Here is a 27,298-nt window from a genome sequence, read left to right as displayed (position 1 = left end):
CAACTACGCCGTGTTGTTGGGCAAGGGCAGCCTGTCTCCGCCTTGCCACCACACCTCACAAAGGACTTGGAGCTGCAGGCAGAACCAGCTGCCCTGCTTGGGGTGCACCAGTGGGTACATGGGGGACGCTCAGACCTAGAGGTCCTGATACGTTGGGCTAATTTACCTGCCCATGAGGACACGTGGGAGTCCTATCAGGCAATAGACCAACAGTACCTTCACTTTCACCTTAAGGACAAGGTGCGTCTTTGGGGCGGGGGTAATGATAAGCCTCCCCTACGATTCACTTATGTACGGAAGAGACTCCGTGAGAAGGATCATGTGGGGACAGGGAAATAGATGGAAGCTGTAGCACAGGGGAACACTTCTCAGGACGGTTAGGAGGGGGCTGAGTTGGCACGAGAGGATGAGCTGGATTGAGAGAGGGAAAGGTCTATTAGTTAGTTAGCTGCATTGGAGTCTGTAACTAGGGAAATGTGATCGAATAAGTAGGGAGGGAGGACACGTGAGAAGGGCATCAGAAAAGTGTAAAGTTGAAGTTAGTGAGGGAGTGCATGGGGTCACTCAAAAACCCCCATATCCTGTAATTCTTTCCCATTTTTTGCCAATTAATTCCATTGATCCAGTGAACTTACTCATATTCATGTGTAGAAGTGTGCTTGCAATTTGTTATTAGTCTGTGAGCTTATCAGTGCGGTAGTTTCACATAAACTTAAAGATTCACCTTTAGGTCCTAAAACCTAAAAATTACCGCTTTGAGCAAGGCTAAACAGTTTCAATTTCTACATTACTACTATTGCAAATGATGGCTGAATTAAATAAAATATAGACTTTGGACAAACCTTCTTCCACTTTGCAATCAGATTGCGGTCAGCATAACCTTGGTCCAAACAGAACTCATACAAGTCCTTGGATATTTCCTTTCGCCGATGGTAAAGGTCGAAGATATAACGGCTCTTCTGATGTGCTATCTTGAATATAGGCCACAAAGTCTCACACTTTCTCTTACCATCATGAGAATCATTCTCGGCTGCCCAAGAAATAGAAATTCACAAAAAAAAAGTGTCACCTCAATTTTCTTGTCAAAAAATATAGAGAATCACATTCAGTTAAGTGTGAATAACATGAAAACTATCAAACCTTCTCTCATCTTTGCTTGTAGTTCACGAAGAGTAGGCTCAATCAATTCCCAACCCTCTGGGTGTTTCACACGATTTGTCTTCACTTTCGGCATTCTTCTATCTACAAAACAAACTATGAAAAAAATAATAATAATAAATTTAGAAGGGGGGAAAAAATCTTAAAAATCACAATATTAAGTACTTAAAGGTCTCTATATTCAAGGTAACAAAAAATAAAAAAAAATAAAAAAACTGGTGTTTCTCATATAATCAACCAAAAATCCTAAAAATCACAATACTAAATACTCAAGGCCTCTATATTCAAGGGGGGGAAAATGTACTGTTTCGTTTGTATTTCAAAATCAACCAAAAAACCAATTTAACGTAATCAAAGAACAACAATAAACGAATACGAAGTTATCAAATCACGGATTTTTCTTCTATCACTGAATTGGGAGAAAAATTCTGTCATAAACAATTAATCAAACATGTAACGTGCATTATATACTGAGTAAAGACATCTACTTTTCTTTATAAATCATCAACATGAAACAAAAAAAAAAGAGAATAATTAGGAAAAGTATCCGAGGAACTAGCTCCTTCAACCTTAAAACCCTAATCGAGTTCGATTTTGCAGAACAAGGTTTTAGATACAGCAATATGTATGAATCGTATATGTATATACGCAGAAAAATATAAGAAGAGTGGAAAGAGGCTTACAGATTTTCCGGCGAAAAGAGAACGACAGAGTTTACTCACGGATCTCCTTCGGCTACTAGAAAATTCTGGAAAAACCAAGCTCAGAAAGAAGAGGAGCGGAAAAACAGTTTTCTTATTTAAAGGGTTCTTTATCTTTTCATCCCGTATATTTTGTTTTTATTCAGAAAGTATGCCCAATATTTTGAAGTCTTGCATTTTAGTTTTGGACATTTTACAATTTACTCCCTAAACTTATATTAAATTTCTAATTTTACCGACTCTTCCCTTAATTTGTAAAATTATTTTAATTTGCCCATTTTGATAATAGCTGTGTTAAATTAGTGATAAAACCAAGTTTAAATAAAGATTCCAATACTCAATTTAAACTGTAACACAAATATTTCAATTCTCTACTATCAATCCTAAAAGCTAACAAAGCTAACAAAAAATCAGAAAATTAGTAAAATGAACCACATTATAATAGCTTTGAAAATTAGAATGGCAAATTATATCAAAATAAAAAATTTAGAAAATAAGTCGATAAAATCCTATAAGTTTAAGGGTAAATATGTAAAATACCTAAGTTTTTTAATTAAATTTAAGAACACATCGCCGCCGTTTATGATTGTCGACTTGCTGTCGCTTAATTTAAATAGAAGACATGTCGTTGACAATAAATGAGTTTATGGCCCGTTTAGTTTGCTCATTCGAGTTTTTAATTTGAGTTCATATGTGATTTTATGTGAGAGCTTTTTACTGTAACAAAAAAGTTAGATGTGACTGTTTTTAAGAGTTTTTACTGTAGCAAAGTTTGAATTCTAAATTCGAATCGGTGAAATAAACGGGGCCTTTAATGTCTTTTCTTTTTTTTCTTTTTTTTTTTTTTAGAAAAGTTAATGTCGATTCTTTAACCAAATGACATGTACTGTATATTATTACTTAATAACGACACATTGTTTTTGTTCTGAAAGTTTGTAGTCGTTTAAGTGAGAAAACGACGTTATTACTTTTGCCATTACTCCCAAAACGACATGTCATTTATCGCTTACAAGTTCGTTCTCATTTTGATTGTAAAGACGTGCATTTTCTTTGTCATTGAAACTCTTAATTTCTGGTCGTCTCTTCTTAGAATTATATGTTGCTAAGAAAGAAAGTATTAGTTTCCGGTCGTTTATAAAATTCTGTCATAAAAGCACTTTTTAAAGGTTTGAAAGTGCTTTAATCTTTACGTCATGAAACTGTGTCCATAGTTTACCATGATTTTCTTTTGTAATAGTATTTCTTCTTGTCGTTTAAGTTTTAAAAAAAAATGTAATTTACAGCTTATAAGTTTGCTGTCGTTTAACTCGTAAAACGACATCACATGTCAATTATCATGATATCATCTAAGTGTCGTTTGAAAGTTTACGAATTCCATTGTGTTGTTTGATGCTAAAGCCTTTTTGTGTTATAGCAGCAAATTTAAAATTTTTGTTTTTATTTTTGAAAAATCTATAGTTGTGTTTGTGTGGTCTTTCAAACATTGACTTTCTGCGGGCTGATCAACTTCTCTCAGCTCCCTCTTCTAGTCACTCCGCTTGTAGAGGACGTTAGGGAGTGTCTTTTGCAAGACACTCCGAGCGCTTAAGTCAGGCAAATGTATGAACAGAAATAGAATGACAGAAGGATATTTTAGAAAGCAGCTTGAGAGTACAAGGAAAAGCTTCCTGGAGAATGCATCACATTCTATTTATGAGTGAGTGCCATGATCAGATGAATATTCTTTATTTCCTCTGATCATGACACATCATAGATCTTTACCCGATTAGGGTTTCCCTTAGGGTACTCCCTCCTCGGAAAAGTCCTAGGAAATTTTCCAATTTGATAGATGTCACTTTCAATTCCGTTATCACTTTACACACATCATGTTTTTAGTGGTCATATCATTCTTTGGAAAAGGGGGAACATGCGCCTTAGCTTTGGGACGGTCATTTCCCCTCACGCATGTCATTCCCATCTTTTTCTTGAACTCGGTCCATTTCAGTGCGTCGGAGTTCTCTGACAACATTGGACTGAGTCCTTGATCGAGGTCCGTGATTTCCTTCAACCTCGGCCTGATATCGATATGGGACCTCGATTGAGGTGCGTGCTTTCCTCAGTTAAGGTGGGCGGCCTAATTCGGCATGAATATTTCTTCTTTGAACTTCCCTTTAGTCTCAAAACCCATTGCGAGTACTAACACATGGCACGATTCCGCACTGGGAGTGAAATCTTCTCAACAAGTTGACATTGGACAAGGTTTAGAACACTACATATTTTATATATATAGATATATATAAATATATATATTGCCAGAATCTTATTTATTTTTGTTTTTTTTACAAAGAGTTCTAGAGTAAAACAGCATACAATATGGACGCAACGAAAGATGCAAATGAAGACCTTTGTCAAAGTAAAATGAGGATGTTTTTGCGGGACAACATACTAACACTAGTATGGTATAAACCAACGCTTCCTGTCAAATTAAGAAACAATATAACAAGTACGACAACTGCATTCAACATGTCAAGTATTCAACTACTCTCAACAACATCCTCTCCTGTATATTTTCCAACATGTCAAGTATTCAACTACTCTCAACAACATCCTCTCCTGTATATTTTCCAACATGTCAAGTATTCAACTACTCTCAACAACATCCTCTCCTGTATGTTTTCCCTTTTAACAGTGTGTTTGGTAGGGTGGAAAAGAAAGAAAAGAAAATAGAAGAAGAATTTTGGAGAGAAAAATGAAATTTTAGGTTATTTGGTAGAGAGGAAATGAGGAAGCAAGGAAAATAAAAATCTATGGGACCTACCAATTTTTAATCCTTCCAACTTTGGAAAGAAAAGATGAGGGAAAAAGTTAGACAAAAAAATGAGATGTAAAATAACAATTTTAACCTTTACTATTCATCAAATTTTTATTTGTATTGGGGTATTATTGTAAAATACTTTAAATTTAATATTTTATTTTCACTTTTCTTTCTCTTCTACTAAACAACATGAGAGAAAACCATTTTACTTCCTTTACCTAGGTATTTTACTTCTCTTTCCTTCCTCTTTTCTATCCATCCTACCAAACATAACATAAATGTCTTGGAAATGCTCCGCCTTTGTGTTTTAAAATGCCAATGGCTGAACTTCGGCTATCACCAGAGAAGACATTGGAAAGGAGTCCATGTTGCTCCACATCACTTGTAATAACTACAACCTTTCCTTCGCCACCTTTTTAATGACATTTTTTCCGGTCCATTCTAACACCAACGTCTCTTTGTGAACTGGCTTTCTACGAGGCTCCAAAAATGGGAGAGTTAAACCACATTCCCTTGACTTACATCTTGCTAACTTCACAGCACGCAAGGAACACTTCTGATCATCCTAAGATGGCATACAAAATAGACTATAAGAACTACATTTAATCGGAAACAGAAGCTAAGGACACTATTCACCAACATTGGATATTATGTCAAAACACAAGAATACACAACTTCAGTGCTAGGCGTAACTTATTGATACCGAATCACGTGATAAGTGCATTGTCATCCTTGAAGTGTTGCCACATTTCAGTGATAATAAAAAATTGTATCTACCAATGTAAAGATGACAATTCACTTGCCAAGTGAGTCGGTATGAAAAAGTTGATAAAAGAATTGATACACCTGGCTTACTCTAAACTTCAAGACACCTTTTCGTTTTTTGCAACTTACAGGTGGAACATCAAAGCAGCCTTCACTTGCATCACAAAAATCGAGCGACACTTTTCTAAGTAATGGCATCTGTACTTAATGCAAACGGGTAATGATAACTAATGTTACTTCATAAACTTGATTCATGTAATTGAAAAAAAAAAAGTGAAATAATAATGTTATATTTACCTTTGAAGCAGCATAACAAATGAAGCTTTTTTGTAGCCCAGGACCCTGTATAAAGCAAGAAAAATCCAGCCCAGCAAAATGAAGTCATAAGGATTAAGGAACATTTGGAAAATATATATATATATATATATATTCAAGGTTTAAAATTAGACTCTAAATCCGGCTATCCAATCATGGCTAGACGGTATAAATCTCATATCTTTAATAATCTTTTTTTATAAAAGGAAGAGAATTATGTCCAAACAGAAGACTTTTTATGCTCTTAAACGAAGACAAGTACATCATCTACAAAGATGTCAAGAACTGAATGATTAGGGTATTTGGTCAACGAACAGACGAAGACAAGTACATCATCTACAAAGATGTCAAGAACTGAATGATTAGGAATATTTGGTCAACGAACATAAAATAAGAGCAATCAATCTTTTAATTGTTGTGCACAAGCCCCTATGTGGAAAAGAAGTCTCACATTATGTCGCAACAACAGATCTTCAAGAGCCACACACTTAAGAAGAGAAGAAACCCCATTTGCTGTAACCTCTCCACATTCCTGACAAGATCATCAATCATATTGGAAAATTTTAATGACTACTTAAAAGGAAAGCATTTCAACAAAGTTTTATGAGAATATGTACTAAATACCCCTTGAACATTTTGATAAAAAAAAATAAATAAATAATTGACTTCCTAATTCCAATACCCATCTTGAGCATACAACGTTTAAAAATAGGCCGTGATGGATCCACCATAAACAAAAAGGAAAACAACTGTAAAAAGTGATACGCCTTTCAACATATTACAGTGGCAGAATGATGATTATCCTATAAATGACAATATGTACACAACCTGTAACATGTGTATACCTTTGGTGAGTGTAGATAGGGTTAAATTATGTTTGTTGGAGCTAATGTGAAATTATATTCCACATATTCAGCGTTAAGATTATATTCTAAGTAGTGCTTTTCACTTTATTCTCTTTGAACATACAGAAGGAAAATAAATGAATAAATAAAAGGGACAGAAATTGGTATCCAAGCATAAGAAATATGTAGATGGAAAACCTCCAGATGGATTGAAACTAAGCCTGGCCATCCATGTGAGATGATTTGTTGAGAATCTGCAACGAAGATAAAGTATGAGATATATAACATAGCAAAGTGTGTATTGCCCTGAAGAGTCGGTGTTTCAAATTTGCTTTAACCACAAACTGATGAAGCAAAAGAATATGATATCTCTTATTAAAATGTTCATCCGGAGCTTTGTTTTCTCAACCATATAAAGTATATTGATAATTTTAGAGATATAAAATTGAAGGTTTACAGTAATGTTTATCACCAAGGGAAACATAATGATAGTATCCTGTGTAAAAACCACCACTAACCTGAATTCAGATGTGGACAACCTAGTAATGCAAGCTCAACTAGATTCGGAAAGCTTCGAATCAGAATAACCAAATCTTTATTGGTCAACCATGGGGTTACCCGTTCAAGCTGCAATTTTCTCAGATTTGGCATAGAGAACTTGAAACCTAAAATCGATATATCACCAAAACAGTAACATAAAGCTAGGACTCGCAAGTTCCTCAGAGTTTCCATGATGTTTATAATGATGTCATCCGATATTACCTGTAAAGAAATGATGTCAGTCTATGAAACTTGATCCCTAAAGAAACTTAGGCCTCGTTCAGTTCACCGATTCGAGTTTTCAATTCAAGCTGAGATGTGACTTTATGTGAGAGCTTGTAACTGTAGTAAAAAAGTTAGATGCGACTTTTGTGAGAGCTTTTAACTGTAGCAAAATTGGAATTAAAACTCGAATCGGTGAAATGAACGAGGCCTTAATAACTCTTAAGGAGGGATGTAAAGAAACTAATCAATTAATCCAATATAACCAAGTAATAGCACTGGAAAACAATGCTTGCACATGGGTACTAAGAATTCGTGCGCACTAGTTAACCAAGGTAGCAACTCAATAATTCACTCTTCATCACACAAGACCTGATAACTGATTTGGGAGAAAAGCAAGCAAAATGGTCTGTAAATAACCAGCCTAAACAATGAGACACCAATAATGCAGGGAAGCAAATGCTGGTCTTTATTTTGTCAACAGAAAACTTGGAAGTAGCTTAAACGTTGTTTATGAGTAATACCTGAAATTGAAGAACTATGGACTGTAGACTAGGACAAGCAGTAGGTAGTTGTATAAGAGCACCTTCACCCAATGATCCACCCAAGCTGACAGTTATCTCCCTTAGTGATGTAATTGCAGCTTTCAGAGCTTCAATAGAGAAGTGAGAAAATCCCCATCCAACTGAAAGTTCTTCCAATCTGCAAGTTTTTCCTAAAGCCATCTCCAGTTCTCCACAAAAATAGGAAGAAATTTCTCCCTCTCCAGTATTACTTTCCCTTTGACACAAATTTCTACAACCCTTCACTCTCAAACACTTCAAACCGGGGTTCCCATAGACTACGTGTGCTACAGCAGCTCCAGAGACCTGAAAACTTATAAGACACTGTCATTGGCTTGAAAAGCTCCATTTCCATTTAATGGCATTCAATGACACAGTTGAAATGAGAAGTGGAAAAAGACACGGACAATTTTGCCATTTATTGTCAGTCAAATGCATCATAAATCAGTTTTTCTTTCACCATTATTTGTTTCAGTTGAAACATTTGGAGGCTACTTAAGCATCTAACCGCTCACTTCTATATTTTTTTTATTAGCAGATTGAACTAGCCGATATCTGAAAAACTTATGACCCTTGACAACTTCCCACATGACAATACGTGAAAAGCAGGTGATATTTCCAATCGCTCCCTGGAAACTACGGTATCAGGTTCTAGTATAAACGATGTCTAACCATAGTATTAGAAACATCAAGCATCTCCAAGGAAGAACCAGCAAGACTATACAGTGTGCGGTCTGTGAGGTGAGTGTCCCCCAAGCAAAGACTCTTCAGCATTCGTGTTTGAGACAGAAGCTTTAGAAGAGAGGTTTCATCAACACCTAAAAAGATTGATCATAAGGTCCCATGAATTTAAGTGTTAAATTCACGAATTCACCAAACTTAGAGGAAGGAAAAAAAAAAAGAAAAAAGAAAAAAAAGAACCATCCTAATTGACTGTAATTGTTCAGACTGAAAGCCTTCTGAAAAAAAAAAAAAAAAAAAAAAAAAAAAAAAAATCATCTTTAAATAATAAATAAAAAATGCTCACTTCTTCCTCTTCTTAAATTGTTGTGAGACTTGCAATTCAATGCTTTTAAAACAGTTGAAAGTTTGCCTGGAAAACAGCGCTTATAGCAAAGAAAATGAAACTTACACTTGCAGCCCCCAATATGCAGTGTCTGGAGATTGAATGCCATAGACTCTGGAAAGTGAGCAGAAGTATCATCTGTACCATGAGAGCTAGAGCATAGAGCTAGAACTGAATTCAATCCAAAAGAAGTATAGCAGACTAGAATCGATTGCAGAGTAACATGCTGTCTCTGTATAAGAGTTGATATGCCAACGTCTGTTAATCCAGTACACCCTTTAACGTTTAGGTGCTGTAGGTAGATACAGAATTTTGAGATATGAAGGAGATCTGAATCTGGAAATAAGGATATGAATAACAGTTAAAGTTATGGTCAAAAAAGAAAATCAAGAGATTTTTGCAACCGAAAGAACAGAAAAACAAATATTGAAAACTCATTTATTTAGTGGTATATACATGCTATGCAATTTTCTTTTTCCCATTCCCACACAACCAATGAAAACTTTTAAAATAGAAGCTAATATTAGATAACCTTCAATTAAAAAGAAAAATTAACACTGTTCACCAGCATTGCTTACATTTTTGCAAGATTTGAGGACCCATATGCTATCATCAATATGATGCCATTTGTGAGCCAAATCTATTTCACTTCAGCACCACAAACATGTTGTGCAACGGAAGCTTCCAACGAACTTACTAATGTATTATATTAACTGCTAGTTACCACTTTTAGGGAGGATATTCAATGCCCGGTAATGTAGCTGAAAGTTACAAATACTTTTCTACCAACTTCTGGTACAATTTTTAACAAATAATAGGTAGTCACCTTCTTGTCTTGACATAGTTATGTGAAACTATTGAGTGCAATTTTTTCGCTCACGTTACTGCAACATTAATATATTGGGTAACAATAAAGTGTAGATAGAAAAGCATCTCACCACAAAGCTCACTACGGCCCTCTAGTATGAGTTTTGTGATATTTGACAGCATCAGATGAGACTTATAAATAGATGACTTATCCACAGCCACGGGTTTATCACCAGTAACTACGAAATTATCAGAAACTTGTTCTGATATGACTGGACTAGTATCAAGGGTAAGGTCAACTTCACGGATCGTAGGGCATTTCTGCACCAACAGACGCAAAGTTTTTATATTGAAGTCCAATAAATAAGCTGCCTTCAGTATTTTCAATGATGGGAATGACATGGAGAAACATTCAATTGAGGCTTGAAGATGCAATCTTCCACACTTTGAAATATTCACTTCCTCTACTGCTTTAAAAGACAACATTGGCAACAATCCATGTGAAACTGGGTTGAGATACCTGTCAACGCTTTCAAGCTTAACCAATAACTGCTTAATGTTTTTTCTTAGCTTGGAATCTGTACTGTATGTAGAAGGAAGCAGAGACAAGAGTAGCATTGCTGACGTTATCTGTATACAACTTGAAAGGTTCATTGTCTGCACAGAGGATAAACCAAGTAAAACTATGAGAACCAAATCCTGAGGCTTGTATCAAAGGCTTTCAGCAAAGAGTTTTGGGAGGACAGAGAGACTACTACTTCCTGCGAATTAAGAAGTATCACAATTACCCTTGAAATATTTGGATATTCTTTGAAAATAAGAAATAAGTTTATACCAGGAAGTGCTGAATGATCCTCAACAAGAAAAATGCAGGAAAATAACATGAATACCTTAGAATGTTCAGTTAGTCGTATTCTGGTATCCTTAAAGTCGCCATCCTCCAGGAAATGTATTGAGTCAGTGGGTGGAACTTTAAGTAGTCTGAAAACTGAAATAATGCTCTCATCAGCAAGCTTGGAGAAATGGCAAGATCTTCTTTTTCCTGGAAAATGTCCCAATAGATATCGTTAATGCAAAGAATGAAGAAAATTCGCTTTTGGCAATGCTGAACAAAACATTCAGAAATTAAGCATACCTTCAGTAAACCACAGTGGTAAAAGGCTCAGATGGATCTGCTCAACACCAATAAGATTGAAAATGTGACAACCTTTTAAGTTTAGTTTTGGACAATTGCAAATTCAATTCTGAAACTGGTTTTTTATTTATCTTTCAGGATTGTGAAAGGTCAATACATCAATTTTTGTATAGTGAAAGTTTCCTTCCTTTCCATCAGCTCAAATGAATAAGATCTTATCACATTTTTTCAAGTTGTATTACTACTACTGAACCTATGATAACAACTAATCCACATATCCTGCTTGTCCTAGTTTATGCAAGCAAAAAGTAAGAGAACTGCATTTACACGGATTTTTCCCATCTGAGCATGTGTACTTCTCCAAAAGGAAAACTTCACTCCAACAATCATTGTATTTATTAGGAAGACAAGACCACACCCACCTGTCACCACACCAACCATGCACAACAACCCGAATTCAAATTTGTGGTACAGACATACCAATTAAACTTCTTTCTTGATCTATCTTAGATTTATTATATCCTCACCACAATGGCCTACACAAGACAATATATTGAAACATCAATGTACCTGTTTTAGAATGCTACTATAGTTGGTTTCTGTGCTGCTCAAGCCGTCAGAGTCTCCTGTGTTAGCATCAAGCCAGATAAGAAGCGCATCACAAAGATGCATCTCACTGTAAAAGACCCCCAAAATGTTAGAATTCCAAATATGTTAAAGGAATTTCCATCATGCTATTGCAAAAATAACTACCTTTCCATTGTCAAATGAGGGTGCCTTATACAAATTACCAACAAAGAGTATGGGATATCTACAAAAGATTTACGAGAGATGGCCCACATCTGCAGAGACAATGTTAACTGTCACTTTCAATTAGCATAAGAAGAGGTTACCATACTAGATTGATAACCCTATTGATGTAATATGTTGGGAATCTTTGTATTTCAACAACATTAGCCACACGTGCTAAGTATATATACTAACTCACATAGTAATAAGAATTCATTGAATACCTCACTGTATGAATTATGGAATACACTAATATCACTACAAATTGGATAGTGAATCTAAAAAGTGCAGAAATCAAAGTTTGGGCACGTACAAAATTCTTTGCAAGATAGCTTCCACATGATTCTAAAAGAAAATCATTCCCTGCAATGCATTTTAAATGTCTCCATTAGACCAGATATCATAACAAATAACAACTTTTCTAACCTTTATAATATTAGTTTTTTTTTTTTTTTTCTTGAAAGCCCCCTTTGGCACAAACCCCCCCAGGTTTTGAACCTGGGACCTAATACCCAAACTCCCCACCATCTGGGCTAGCCCCAGATGGGTATAATATTAAATTCTTTTTTATTTTTATCAAATGCTAGGATGAATTGAGATCAAAGAGATTCTCACCAGACTTGATACCAAAGTTCCAAATGGAAATCAGATTATCCAATGGTATTTGGGGTATCACGATAGATGATGCTGCCTCAGAAAACCAGGTTTTACACTTTTCAAGAAGAAACTTGACTCCAAAATAAAGCGCACCCTGAAAATTTATTACATTAACATTTTAGGCGAGTTTGTAATACATGTTCACTTTTTCCATTACATTTTTACTGCTTGCTAATGAGTATTAGATCTCTGATATGCCAATGTCGTGTCTAGACAGATGATATTTAATTAACTTTGTCGTTTATCAAAATTATCGTCTCATACCACAATGTCGTTTCCTAAAGATGATGTTGTTGGTTGTCGCTTACAAAAGTGTCCCAGTTTGTATTAAATTTTCTCATTTCTAAGGCTATTGTTATTTTAACATATCATTGCTGGTCGCTTGTGTAAGGGCATTGTCGTTTGTTCATTGCCGTTGTTTTTTGAATTATTGTCGTCTGTAGGATACATTGTCCTTTTCAGTTTATTGTCCTCAACTTATTGTCGTTGGTAAAGTTATCCTCATTTCTCCCACAAATTGTCCTCCTCGTGTAGTTTGCTTTCTTTTAATGATTTTTTTATTATTTATTTCATAAAGGTTGTCGTTTAGATTTTATTGTCGTTAGCTACTTTTAAGACATTGTCGTTTAGATTTTAACTTCTCGTCCTTTCATAAGACGCTGCCATTTACCTACGATGATGTCGTTTGTCGACTTTTCGATGATGTTGTCAGGTAGTAGAGTTAGCCTCAGTAGATTTTGCCGTTTTTAAGTCGTTTGCTTTCCTTTTTAATTACTAGTCTTTAGCGCGTGTAATTCACTTAAAATAGCGGTAATTCAAATTGGTTGTTTTTTTTTTAAAAAGGACAGAAAAGAAATGAAGACAAAAAAGGAAAAAGATTTAAAGTAAAATACAAAAAAAAAAAGATTTTAATTTATTTTGTTGTGTTTTAAATTAGTTATATTTTGTTTTATTTAATTTGGCATGATTTTATTTTATTTTAGTGCATTATTGTTTAATTTTTTTATTTGAATTATTTATAGTATTTGTATGTGAATAGCATCGCAAATTTGGTGCGAAACGGTGTTAAAATGTATAAAAGGGCAACAAATCCGTTAAAAATAAACAAATAATAATGAAAAATAAATTCAGAAATTATTACGACCATCGGATAGAGAGACACGCGCATGATTCATTTAAAATAGCAATCATATAAATTGCTAAAGACAATTTTCTTAAGCTAAAGACAATAAAAAACGACTTTAACTTCTTTTATTGTGTTTTAAATTAGTTTTATTTTATTTTTCTTAATTTATTTTTATTTAATTTCATGCGATTTTATTTATTTTAATGTATTTTTATTTATTTTTATTTTTTATTCTAATTATTTATAGTATTTTAATCTGAGTAGCATCATAAATTTAATGCAATACAGCTTCAAAATGGACAAATTGGAGAACATATCAGTTAAAAAATAAACAAAATAAATAATAATAATAATAATAAAATAAATTCAGAAATAATCATGATCGTCCGATCAATGGTAAAGGCCCACGACAGTAGAAGTTAGGGGGAAAGAGATCAATAAATAGGGACTTCATGTCTCTGAGAAAGAGGTTACGACCCAGGCTTATATTTCTATTTTCAGAGTGTTTCAGGAGAGGAAAGCAGTGTAATTCTGAATTTTGTATCAACATCATCCGTATAGTGAAGAACACAATGGATGTAGCTCTCAATTGGAGTGAACTATTATGGGCTTGTTTAGTTCGTTAATTTAAATTTTTAATTTGAGTTGATATTTGACTTTGTGTGAGAGCTTTTACTGTAGTAAAAAAGTTATATGTGATTGTTTCTGAGAACTTTTTACTGTAATAAAACTCGAATTCTAAACTCAAATCGATGAAATAAACGGATCTCAACCTCATTTACTTTATTTGCTTTACATTTTTTATGCTTTATTTGATTGTTCTTTATGATTGTGCTAAGTTGTTTTCAGTATAAAGGTTTTCCATGAAGCCTGATTCTATGGTTTAAATGCAGATAATAAGGATGAACAAAGGTCCAATATCGTATAAATTCAATATTAACTTATGTTTAAGCACGTCTACAGTTACAAAGCCCAAAAAAAACCCATTTAACCTTAGTAATGTTGTATATGGGGATATATTTGAAAATATATAGAAAATAAAGGCAAAAGATGTAATAAAGAAAGTTGAGGGCCAGGAAAAAAAATGTTTATTAGGAGAAAAATAATAGTTTAGATAATTGTGAGAAAGTATTAAATGAGGATATATTTGAATATATATTAAAATTAAAGGGAGGAAAAGAAAGAGAATAAGAAACAAAAACTAAAAAAAGGCCACACAAAAAAAAAACCTTAAAAAGATATTGGGCTTTAGTATTGCTGATAGATCTATTTTATAAAGGTTGTCGTTTAAATTTTACTGTCGTTTGTTAGTTTACTTTCAAAATATTGTCGTTTTACTATGACGATGTCGTTTGTTAATATTTCTTTTCTTCTTTTCCTTTTTTGGAAATCCGTTTCGTGTATTTACATTGTCGCTTACCTAGAATGTTCCCAAGATGTTATCGTTTAAAAATTAGTTTGCAGTGTCCCCCTTCCCCCCTACAAAACTGCATCCCCAGTAAAACCCTAATAATCACTCCGTCGCCGGAGTTTGTTCTGAAAATGTATACGAGTAAAAGCCATTCAATTGTTTACCTCATAAAATGCCAAGAAATTATCGCCGGTGATGTCAATTGGGCAGCCATAAATGCACTTAAGAACATTCAAAAACGCTTCCAAGTCCCACTCGATCGAAATCTGATCCAGCCGTGATTCACTGCACAATCAATCAAAATTCCATGATTTTGATTCAGTTTTGGATTCGTCAATAATTTCTTGAACAAAATACGTACAATTCCCTATTTTTACCTGAAGCTCCAATTGAGCATCCCATGGAAATACGAAGACTGTTCGACAAGCCTGAAACACAAGATTCTCGCTCATTTCGGAGGAAACAAACGGAACCAAATAGAAAAAGAGAGCGAGAAAATGAAAGGCGCACACTCGCCTGCTCCGATGCGCTTGAACTTTCACTCGCCGATAACGGAGGATTGAAGGCAAATCCCAGGTTTCGATCTGTGTGGTTGAGATTGAAACCTCTTCGATGGCGGTTTCCGATCCGATTTGATCGGAATCAGTAATCGCGATGGCGATGATGTCGTTGTCGGAGCTTGAAATTGAAGCCATGAGCTAAATTTGGTCGCTCATGTATGTGAAAGAATTATTCTATTTACTTCATCGCTTTGATTTGGAAAAGTGGAAAATTAATAAGAGGATTTAGCAATCAATACTATCAAGTCTTGACTTTTGTTGAGAAATGGTGAAAAATCAAGACTGTCAATAAGACAATCAGTGTTAGTTTAACAAGTCATCCCAAAAGTTTAAGCTGTTAGGAGGTGAACTAACAATAATTTTATACTTTAATAAACCTAACACGTGAATATTTAAACCTGAGATATATTAAAAATTCAACACATGATGATAATTTTAAATGGGGATAAAGAGTGCAATTACGGGGGTTTGAACTCAGAATCTCCCGCTCTGATACCATGTTATTTTACCAAGTCATCCCAAAAGTTTAAGCTGTTAGGAGGTGAACTAACAATAATTTTATACTTTAATAAACCTAACACGTGAATATTTAAACCTGAGATATATTAAAAATTCAACACATGATGATAATTTTAAATGGGGATAAAGAGTGCAATTACGGGGGTTTGAACTCAGAATCTCCCGCTCTGATACCATGTTATTTTACCAAGTCATCTCAAAAGTTTAAGCTGTTAAGAGGTGGACTAACAATAGTTTTATACTTTAACAATCAGAACTATCAAAAACTAGCTAAATATCACATTTGTCTTTTAACTTTTTTATAATTTAAAGTATTATATATGTTTTTAAATTGTCCCAAAATTATCCTCTTCAGCTTTTCAAAAGAATGAAAATATAATCCTTTAACCGGTCAATATAAATTATGTAAATAATTAATTTGATGAGTCAAAACTTATTTTCCATAATCCACCATAAAATTCTCCATTTTTTTTCATCCGCTTCTGTTAATTTGATATAACTTTCAAATCAAATTCACATATTGTTTAATTACTAACATTTTTCATAATTTTATTGTGATTTCTAAAAGTGCATAATATTTATACGAATTACTTCTTATCTTATAGCTTTTAGTGCCGTAATTTTGACCTTTGAGCATCTGGAAACGAAGTTAACCAACTTGCATTAGTTTTTCTTAGAGAGAGAGAGAGAGAGAGAGAGAGATTACTCAATTTGCAAAGCCGTTTTTGTACACTCGAGCCGTGTCACATCGTGAAGTTGCTTAATTCCTGTATCAAATACTAGAACTTGGGACTAATATCTCTCTACGCCTCTCGATTGACAAAGCATTGCCACAGTATGAACTACCACATTTACATTATAAGTTACAACAATGGAAAAAGAGGTCCCAAAATCTTACGGTTTTCCTTCTTGTTTTTGCCACCTAAAACAACTCAAACTCCAGAAGCTCTCCCGTGGCTTTGCACTCTAAAAACTTGCTCTGCTTTTCTGGAGGGACCAAGTTTGGGATCTCAAAATCGCAAAACTCTGGCACTTCTGGTGGATTGGTGCATCGTATAAGTGCCCAGTTCAGGCCCTCGAAGAACGGGTGCTGCTTGATCTCCGCAGCCCCCTTCTCTGATCCAAACCGATACTCGGGCTCCTTTACCAACAGTCCTCTTATGAGATCCCTTGCCTGGAAACTAACAAGTGGGGTGTCCGGAAATTTAAGGGTTTGCAACACCACATTTGCTAGCGTTTCTTCATTGTTGGCACCTTTGAAAGGCGTCCTTCCGTATAGCAGCTCATAAAGAAATATTCCAAACGTCCACCAATCAACCGCAGCTCCGTGACCCTCCCCTTTGATGATCTCCGGAGCCAAGTACTCATGGGTCCCCACGAAGGAATTGGACCGCGCATCTGTAGGCTCAGCCACAAGCTGTGGCAACGATCTGATCTGCGCTGCCAGGTCATTTTTTATCTTCTTTGTTTTTGCAGGGGCTGGTAAGAATCTCGGGCTAAAACATGGGACTTGGCAGGGCGGTTCAATGCAGAAAGGCTGGGCACAGCTCGAATCTGTACAGGGACCAGACCTCCTAACAGGCTCGATATCCGAACAAGATTTTAGGAGAGTTGGACTGACAGTGCAACGGAGTGAGAGGTCAAAATCTGTGAGCATAATGTGACCATCCTCCCTGACAAGAACGTTCTCTGGCTTCAGATCCCTGTAGACAACGCCAAGCATGTGCAAGTACTCCAAAGCGAGGAGGACTTCAGCAACATAAAACCTGAATTTAAAAAATAAAAAATAAAAAAAATAAAAGAAGATAGGATTAGATTAGAATGAGCTCATATGGGAATACATGACTGAAAAGAACTTTCAATTGCGTGATACAATTTAGTTGGCCTGATTTTGCCTTTAGTTTCTAGTATATAAGGATAGAAGCATATATAAGAGACAACTTAGATTTAGCGGCCCCAAGAACGTGATATTCTTAATCCAGTATATGAATGGGTCAATCATGGCTATATTTCCAGGAAATATATATATATATATATATGCAATATCCCGACAGCATCCAAAGAAACGCTAAGGTCATATGGAGTTGTACCTTGCTGCTGCTTCGGAATAGTTCCTGCTAGGCTGCTTTTGCCGAAGGACGTGCAGATCTCCACCAGGACAGTACTCCATAACCAAACACGATAGATTATCCGACGTAAACTGAGCATACAGCGTAGGGAGAAAGGGATGATCCAACATCCTCAGTATTTCTCGCTCGGTTTGAGCCCTAGGCATCTTCTTTCTTCTAGCCAAAAAATCATTGTCCATGACCTTTATGGCAAATAGGCAATCGGTACCTATTAACTCTGCAAGATAAACAGTACCAATGTCTCCGCAACCAAGCTTCTTTAAAAGATTGAATTGGTCCAAGGCCAGGACTCCATCCTGCATCCAAGCATGCCGGATAGCTTCCCACCTCACATCTTTTGACATGTGAGGCCTGTTGCCACAACTGGACCCACTCAGAGTGCTTTCATCACTCATAGTTGTACTACTACTGTACTCGCCTTGGCTGCTTTGTGAGAACTCTGCCTGTTCTCTTGATTTCACGTTCTTTTTCATTTTCGTGACTGCAGCTCCACTTCTAGCACGGCCATCAGATGTGAAGCCTGGTTTGTTTGCATTGGACTGAACATTAGTTGAGTTTACCTTAGAATTGAAACTGCTCGATTCAGGTGCCAAGGATACTTGACCAAATCTTTTAGTTGCATTCTTCAAGGTACATTGGCATCTCTCACAAACCAGCTGACTTGTAGCAGGATCTAACTTTGTATCTGCTTCGTTAAATCCAGTAGACGTACCAGTAGAACTTAAATCCGGCTTAACTTTCCTCTTATTCTTGTTTCTGCTGACCGATCTCACCAAGCGAGGATTATTTCTGGATAGCTTGCTTACTCTATTTCTGCCGACTAAGCTAGATGAAGAAGATACTGCATGTAACCTGACTTTCTGTCCTGCCTTTGGACCTGATGCCTTATTTCTTAAGTTGGTCGAAACAGGAACATTTTCAACCAATTCTACAGATTTTCCACCATGATACGAAGAAGATGGAGAAGGTTCTGGTGTGTGCTTCTCTTTTTCCACCAGCACAGACTTTATTGTTTGAGTCCCAACTTTGCTTGGTGTGGAAATACCTTCATTTCTTTTTGATGAAGCTCCAGAAATGTTTTGCTGCCTGGCAGTAACATCTTCTACTAATTCTAAAATGTCACCACCATGATCTGAACAGGATGGAGAAGGTTCAGATGAGAGCTTCTCTTTTTGCACCATCTTTGACTGTATTGATTGAATTCCAACTTTCTTTGTTGTAGAAGTACTTTCACTTGGAACTGGGACATTACCCTTGACATTTTGCGTTGTAGCAAATCGAGGAGAAGAATCAACACTTTGGTTTGGTGACTTCATCTTGGACATTTGAAGACGCTCAGGCCTCCTGTCCAAAGCATTTGATAGGCTTTCTTCTGGCACCAGAGATATCTCAACCATATTTCCCCTGCCTTCAACAGAGAGAGGGCCAGACTTACTTGCTTCGAGTACAACTGAATTGTACAATGTCTTGATCCTTCCAGCTTCAGAGGCTGCAGGAGAACTTGTCATCTTTGATAAACGTTTCATCGCAGCCATTTCCGATGCTTTAGTAAGGGATAGCTCCCTTAATGCTTGTTTCAAATTCACCGGCTCAGAACTCCCATTCCCTGGTGAGCGAGGCATCCCCATAGTAATTGGCTTCTTTGAGGCATTCTTATTCAAAGGGCTAGATGCTGCTTGGTGTGAGAGACCCAAACCCTTTGACGTTTTGAGATTGATCGCCTCAAAGAGCTTATTAATATCATCTTCCAGAGAATCCTTGTATCCCAGTTGTAGCACAGGAAGCTTCTCATTTTTGCCTCTCACACTCAATCCTGAATTTAGTTGGTATATTCCTTTGCCACGTTGACTTGAACTCGGCTCGTCTTCTGCTTCAACAATTTCCGAACTACCCGGAAATGAACCCATTATCACAAAGACCCACTTTGTCTAAGTTATTCAATTGCAGAACTGGACGACAGTATGAGCTAATCCTGAAAATTTACAATAAATATTGCTTCTGGAACCATTCACTTAAGAAATTCCAAGATACAAAAACTCCAAACGAGTGCACTCGAAATTGCTCTTTGCTGACATTAGTAACTCAGTGATCTATGAGTGAACACAGATTCAAACCCTGACAAGATCACAAAAGTAGAGACGCATAACCAACTCAAACTTTATGAAAACAACAAAATGAAAAATGGAAAGCCATAATACAATTGCCATTGAAGAAAAACAATGTATCGCATAAGCCACTCGAATATCTTCTATCAGGCATTTATAAAAGAACAAAATGCAGATTTCAATACAACAATACAAGACTGAAAAGGACTATTCCACAAATTTAGCATTTGCCCATTCTTCAGGGCTAAACACAACGTGAACCTTTCAAGTTACAATGCTATATCAAAGTAACGCACACAAACAAACATTCGAAATATTATAGCGTTGAATATTTGAACGACAAAACAGTTCGCCCGAAGACAAAAAATTTGGACTTCCTTAATCTTTACAATTTGTTCTTATTCAAGCTACAAAGTACAAACAGAGATCTGGGTAGACACGGTTTAACAACTAAATAGAATGAATTATGCTCCCAAAATCACGCGAGATTGAAAAAGAAAAACAAAACAAAAAACAAAAACAATTTTGAGGTACATTTTTATAACGAAAAATTCCTGGTATAATGTATGAATGCATCTGAAGCCCCCGCAGAGAACTCAAACTCAGAAAGAAAAAGAAGAAGAAGAAGAAAAAGCTCTTCTTTGACAGATTCGCTTCACACGTGCCAGCCAATTACCCATGTTTTCACTAAAATCCCCAACGAACAAGCGGAAACAAAACAAAAACAAGAATTTCCCAAGGGCAAAACACCAGTAGCTCAATCAAATTCAAACCATGAAAAACAAACAACTTGGCTACAAAGAAGCAAACTTGAGCTCAAACGAACAAAACAAGATCTTAAAGCTGAAAATCTGGAGAAGAAAGAACTTTGAAGATTCACATTTACACGAGAAATGGAAGAGACAGCAGATCGGAGAGACGAACAGTACCTGAAATTGGCCGAGCTGAGGAGATTCATTGAAGGCGAGATTAATCCTCCGGAGGGCGATGAAAAGGAGGAAGGAATCACCGAATCAGAGAAAGGAAAATGCAAAACCCTAGGTGCGGAATGTGGAGGACGAACGATAGCTTGGGGGTTTGAGCTTCTCTCTCTCTCTCTCTCTCTCTCTCTAGACTTGTAAATGGGATGAGAGAAAAAACCGCTTCTGAACTCTTTTCTCTGTAGTGTGCTTTGTTTTTTCTCTCTCCATACTGGGCTCTGATTATTGTGTAGCTAGTGGGACCCACTGTATATGCCGTGGGACCCGAGGCAAAATAAAAATGGATTTAATGAAAATGTGTTCGGCCAATTATTACTGTCTACGAAACTTTTTCAAAATTTTTATTTATTTATCCAAATCTAATTATATCTGCAATTATTAATTGTGAAATTTAAGGAGAAATAAAGCAGAAATCCTTACTGTCAAAAAAAGTGGGAATTGAATTATATATTTACTGAGTTGGTTATTTGGTCAAATGTCGCTTCAATTGTCTCCAACTAACACAACTAACCTCTGTAATCACCAGCAATCATTTTTACTTGGTAGCTTGAGTTATCAGAAATTATTAAAGCATATGCATATGGGAATTTGTTTAATTATTTATTTATTTATTATTATTATTAATTATTAGTAGGAGATTTTCACTGTATGACCTAAAAAATAAACTGACCAACTCTTAAATTTTTGAGAGATTTTTTGATACGTCGTGACATATCATATTTTTTTAACCATTAAATATGCATATTTTTTAATTTTTATGTAATTTTATACATATATGACAAACAAAAAACTTAATTTATCGATTTGTTGGCATACTGAAAAAGATTTTTAAATTTAAATTTGAAATTTTTTTATTTATTTTTCTCGATAATCTATTATTAACAACTTCTTCTAAACTCTTTTTACGGTGACATAATATAATATTATATATTCTAAATATGGATAAAAATGAATAAATAAAAAAATATAAAATTATTTATATATATTCACGATATATTTTGTATGATAACCGAGTTGATGAATTATGGTCAACAAACAGCTTGTATTACAAAATCAATAAGAGCCCGTTTGGTTCATAGATTAGAACCGTGATATTAGAATCATTTTTTATTTACGTGTGTTTTTTGTGAGAGAAAATATTGTAGCGAACCATGAATCATAATTCAAATCAGAGAACGAATTCTCCAACTAAACGGGCTCTAAATCTTTACTTTTTAATTATTAAATTTATATCAAAAACTAAATATGTTGTATTTTTTTTATTTGTGATTTTAATCAGAGTTAAGAGCCACCGTGGCTAATATAAAATCCTACCATAAAAGTACACTTACTGCAATTATTATTTGCTAATGAAGGAAGTTTTTCTTGCAGCTGAAAAAGAGAATAGCTGACTTGAATAAGGCTTGTTAGACTTTTTTTAAAAATTGTTGACATTTGATTTGAGTCTTCGTGAAAGGACTAAGAATTGTAAAAAAAATAAATAAATAAATAAATAAAGGAGAAAACGTGGTGCTTCTTAATCAAAAACAAAAACAATGCCAAATATTATATCCATGTTCATGTCAAATACGTGTAAGTTTACTAAGTTAGACGTGTTGTATCTAAATAGAATGATTGGAAAGGGTAAACCATATTATAAGTATTCATTTGCCAAAGCATTATTTATTATGAATCAAAAACGTCACTCATTCATAATTTTGATTTAGACCGGTGATTCTTTTCCCCTTAAAAAGACAGCCATGTTAAAAAATAAATAAATAAAATAGAAAATTTACTTTTAAATGTGTATAAGTATAAATCTTTACTCTTTATTCTTAATAAATATCTTTTTATTAGTGTAATTATTTAATTAAAAATATTTTAAATTAAGAGTAAAAAGTATAAATTCTTATGCATACACTTTTAAAAGGTATTTATCAAGATTACCTTTAACAGATTGAGCCTTTATTTAGCATACCATGGTTTTTTCTTATTTAGGTATGAATGGTTCTATATGCACTCATTTTTACTCTTCACAGCCCCCTTAAATTAAAAATTTCTAATTACAAAAACACCATTAAATAAAATGACAAAAAAGATAATAGATTTAATTATATAATTGAATTTTATTACAAAATGGAAAGCAATGATAGAGGGTTTTTTCTCTCCACATACCCCCAATATCATATTAATAATTATAAATTATTTCCATTTCAAAAATCTAGAACAAAACCCTAATTTCCACCTTTCAATCATTATTCTAAAAAATTACATGAAGTATGTTAATTTTTTTTATGAAGAGGTATGTTAAATTTTCTTTGCTATTGTTTTTCGCTTGTATTTATATTTGTTTACTAATCAATTTTTTAAGCTTATCATTTTATTTTATTTTTTTAAAATATTTCCAAGTACTCCAAGATTAATAGTAAAATTTTCATGCATAAAATTGTTTATTTTTTCTTTTTTCTTTTTCTTAAAGATTTCTTTTTAGAAAAAAAAGCTTCATGCAATTACAATTAGGGCTGGCAATCATGTAGCGATACAACAACACGACTCGAAACCTGCATGAAGTTAGCGGGTTTAGGTTTACTATCAATAGGTTTGAATCATAATCGGGTTGACAAAATTAACACGATTAATAAAATAGGTTGAGTTAGGGTTGACGTCCTAATATGAAGTGACACAAATTAACACGATTAACTATATGTGTCATCTGCAATCTAATGATATGTGATATAACATGAAAGTTTATATGACATATTAAATACAAATAATATGAATTTTAATATTTGTATGTAAAATTCATTTATTTTTCTTAAAAGAAAAGATAAATTGACCAATAAACATGTTTAACGTGTATTTATTGTGTTAAATAAGTCATTATTATATTAATTATTTATTTAATATATTAATTTAAACGGATTGACACGATTAACACAATTAATAAATGAGTCGTGTTTAGATTGATATTTTTAACACATTTAATAAACATGTTATATTTAGGTTGATACTTTCTAACATGATTGATAAATGGGTTGACATGAATAAAATTCAGAATTACCACCCTTAATTACAATACAAAAGACAGTAAATAAAAGTTGCTTTTGGAACATTTTCTGTCTCTTCCTAGTTTTGTGGTAGTTGATCTACTAGAGTGGAGTGCGTCTGATTAGTGGCTCTGGCTGTTCCTTTTGTTGCCTTGTTTGGCCTTTAATTTATAAAAGTTGCTTATTATCCAAAAAAAAAAAAGAAAGAAAAAACAAAAGACAACAAATAAATAAAATAAAAGAGATAGAAACAAAAGATAGAAACAGTGTGGAATAAAAAGGTTGGTGTGGAGAGAAAAGAGCGGGTGCAAATAAAACTATTCTTAATAATTTTATTAAAATAGTTATGTGTAATTTTAGAATTATAAGAGTGTGTAAAAAGAAAATTTAACCATTTAAAAATTATGTGGAATGTGTAGTTAGAAAAGGGATGTAAAGAATAAAAAGAGGTGTGAATAGAATCACACTTTAAGTATTGATCAAATATATTTACATTTTTTTTACAAGCATAATGATTACACATTTACCTTCATCATAAAGTGATATTTATGATGAGTTTTTGCTCACTCTAAAATTCAAAAAATATATATAATATAATGTTTTTTTTTCTTATAATGTGATAGATGAACATAGATTGTCTTTGCTGTATGAACATATCTTTAAAAACAAATTATTATTGGGACATAATATATTCTCCAAAAATAGGTCAACAGGATATATGGTTGTTTTCCAATATATTGATAGTTTTTTTTTAATATAAATAGTACAACAAATCCTCAAAAAATGCCATTAATAGCTTACAGCAACTGACTTAAAACTCTCACATGTGAGACTAATTGAATATAGCATACTATTAATCATAATGCATAAAACCACCCACTAACCCAATTAAAGAAACAATCCCATCATTAGGCTCCACTAGTGGCGCACCACAACTAATATAGATCACCTACTAACTTTTTGCCATTAACGTTTTCCATCACCCATTGCAAGTCTAAAATAAAAATGTTTTATTATTGTGTTACATATATTAATATTTCTCAATCAATGCAAAATTTTGCCCTCTTGCATAAATTTATTTATTTTTCAAATTTTCGAGCCAACAAAATCTGAGAACCACGCTTTGAGATATTGTTACAAAAGTTGTCTGCATCAATAATTGATGAAATGTGCAGAGGCTAGTCGGTAAGAGCAGGATCTATAGGTGTAAATGGCTAATGAACAAAATACTTTCTGACCAAATCTGGCTTCTTGTGTGTTATGTGTCCCTCAGGGACTCGTAATACATGATGGTCTCTGTCCAAATGAAGATGAAATTTGAAAAGCATTGCAATAATACTCTTGGGTTCCATAAATGTAATCAGGTCCCTATGAGCTCATGTGTAACACTATTTTTACTATTGGTTTTGTGAAGACCATTCATCGCGGCGGCACGTGTCTGTTTATAAATTTATCATAATTTTTATAATTTTAATATTTAAAATTTATAAATATATCGTTTAAATTACAAATCATTTTTTTTTTTCAATTCACAAACCTAAAATTCTATTTTATCATCAATCTAATCACCGTTCACTTTTTTTCTTTTTCTTATCAATGAATATGTCCCTTTACTTATATGACTTAGATGTCTCGTATTTCTAAAAAAAAAAAAAACAATTCAATTGATGGAATTTAATATGATACTTATGAAATTGATGATATGATAAGATTAATATTTAAATATTTCTTCTTGATTTGACCCCATAAGTGAGTTATATAACTCCAATATTTGAAATTCACAAGTTCTAATATTAAGTACATATGTTATATGTTTATCATATTTTGTTCACCAAAAAAAAATACATATGTTATTGTATTCTCAGTAAAGTGCAGGGAATTCTTCTTCTCCCAGCATCATAAAAGTTTCATCATTTGTAACCCTTGTAAATTTCATTTATTTATTATTGCAAAAAGAAAAGACAAGCATGCTAGGACTACAAAAATAAGTAATTCGTAATTCTACTGTCTTTCTCTCTTTGAGATATACGGTATCCAATCACGTTTGGTTAGTAAATACTTTGAAAGTGAGAATAAAAATAAAAAACGGTGAAAATGGAATGAAATAAAAAATAGATGAAAATTGTTTCCCATTTTTATTTTCTAAGCTATAACTTAATATATATTTTGTAAAAAAAAAAATACCCAAATACAGTTTCACATTTTTTTATACGTAAAACAATTTCTAAGAATATAACTAAGGGCAGTTTTAGAAACAATCTCAATACCATTCCCAAAAAGTTCTCATCTTTGTTTATATACTCAAAGTAAAACTATTTTGAAAATGGGTTCTTAGGGCATGTTCTTTTGTCTAAAAAATTTTTAAAAAAAAAAACTCGAGTTCTAACTTTATTCAAGTTTACGTTCTTTTAAGTTTCAACTTTATTCAACTTTACTCAACTTTATTAAAGTTACAACTTTAACTCAAGTTATAACTCAAATTCAACTAAAAAATTACACTTCAAAAGAATAACCTCTTAATTTCTCGAGGAGAATAATTGGTATAGATATTTAACAATTGGTATGATGTTACTTGTATTTAAAACTACAACACAATATGATTGATGTTATTGATTGTGACATACTATGATTACTTTATCTAGCTAAAGTTACGTGGAGATTTCCCAATACAATATTGTGACTTAGTTTGAAGGAATTTGGAAGTTAATGTAGGTCATGAGGGAATCAAACTAATTGGGAGAAAGAAAAGAAAGAAAAAAAGGAAAGATTTGGTGACCAAACTCCATAGAATCCTACAATTCTAACAAAGTCACCCATAAGATTTGGCACCCACCAAAATTGTCACAACTCAGATAAAATGCAATATCTAATTATAACCATATTGAATTCATATTCCCTTAGTTGTATATTGAAATAAAAAAAACATTGGGTACACTTTGGATTCCTCCATATCCTTTTACTTGTCGGGAGTTAACAAGAGAGTTAAAAAGGCCTAAACAAATACGCTTAAGTACAAAGAATACAAAGACAATCTGAGTTATATACAGTATTTTTTTAATGATAAAGAAATGGGGAAACAAAAATC

The 27,298-nt window shown here is 33.8% G+C and overlaps 3 protein-coding genes across 4 annotated transcripts; all 3 read right to left on the bottom strand.

The window, feature by feature from the left end:
- Positions 1-767: 767 nt before the first annotated feature.
- Positions 768-1,962, bottom strand: LOC21396948 (protein BUD31 homolog 2). Of its 2 annotated transcripts, none has more exons than XM_024177226.1 (3): positions 1,842-1,962; positions 1,141-1,254; positions 768-1,030 (listed from the first exon to the last, which is right to left on the bottom strand). In XM_024177226.1, exons 2-3 carry the CDS (start codon positions 1,232-1,234, stop codon positions 783-785), a joined length of 342 nt encoding a protein of 113 aa, XP_024032994.1. In that variant the 5' UTR covers positions 1,235-1,254; positions 1,842-1,962; the 3' UTR covers positions 768-782. The 2 variants fall into 2 exon arrangements, with proteins under 2 accessions (XP_024032994.1, XP_010089391.1); XM_010091089.2 differs by having other exon boundaries at positions 1,141-1,242.
- Positions 1,963-4,778: 2,816 nt separating this feature from the next.
- LOC21396947 (BTB/POZ domain-containing protein FBL11) lies at positions 4,779-15,663 on the bottom strand. Its single transcript, XM_024177238.1, has 19 exons — positions 15,411-15,663; positions 15,272-15,322; positions 15,059-15,179; positions 12,316-12,451; positions 12,014-12,063; positions 11,665-11,753; positions 11,482-11,587; positions 10,912-10,948; positions 10,667-10,818; positions 9,908-10,433; positions 9,036-9,305; positions 8,576-8,721; positions 7,865-8,209; positions 7,097-7,340; positions 6,777-6,832; positions 6,185-6,265; positions 5,716-5,760; positions 5,548-5,616; positions 4,779-5,218 (listed from the first exon to the last, which is right to left on the bottom strand). Exons 1-19 carry the CDS (start codon positions 15,587-15,589, stop codon positions 5,045-5,047), a joined length of 2,877 nt encoding a protein of 958 aa, XP_024033006.1. The 5' UTR covers positions 15,590-15,663; the 3' UTR covers positions 4,779-5,044.
- A 996-nt stretch (positions 15,664-16,659) lies between these two features.
- Positions 16,660-21,352, bottom strand: LOC21396946 (serine/threonine-protein kinase D6PKL1). Its single transcript, XM_010091087.2, has 3 exons — positions 21,137-21,352; positions 18,064-20,217; positions 16,660-17,739 (listed from the first exon to the last, which is right to left on the bottom strand). The coding sequence occupies exons 2-3, from the start codon at positions 20,007-20,009 to the stop codon at positions 16,896-16,898; spliced, it is 2,790 nt and encodes a 929-aa protein (XP_010089389.1). The 5' UTR covers positions 20,010-20,217; positions 21,137-21,352; the 3' UTR covers positions 16,660-16,895.
- Positions 21,353-27,298: the final 5,946 nt, after the last annotated feature.

The sequence above is a fragment of the Morus notabilis genome, unplaced genomic scaffold (assembly GCF_000414095.1).
Source record: "Morus notabilis unplaced genomic scaffold, ASM41409v2 Scaffold705, whole genome shotgun sequence".
Classification (NCBI taxonomy): domain Eukaryota; kingdom Viridiplantae; phylum Streptophyta; class Magnoliopsida; order Rosales; family Moraceae; genus Morus; species Morus notabilis.
The sequence above is the reverse complement of the archived record's forward strand: the minus strand, read 5'-3'. Positions and strand labels throughout refer to the sequence as shown.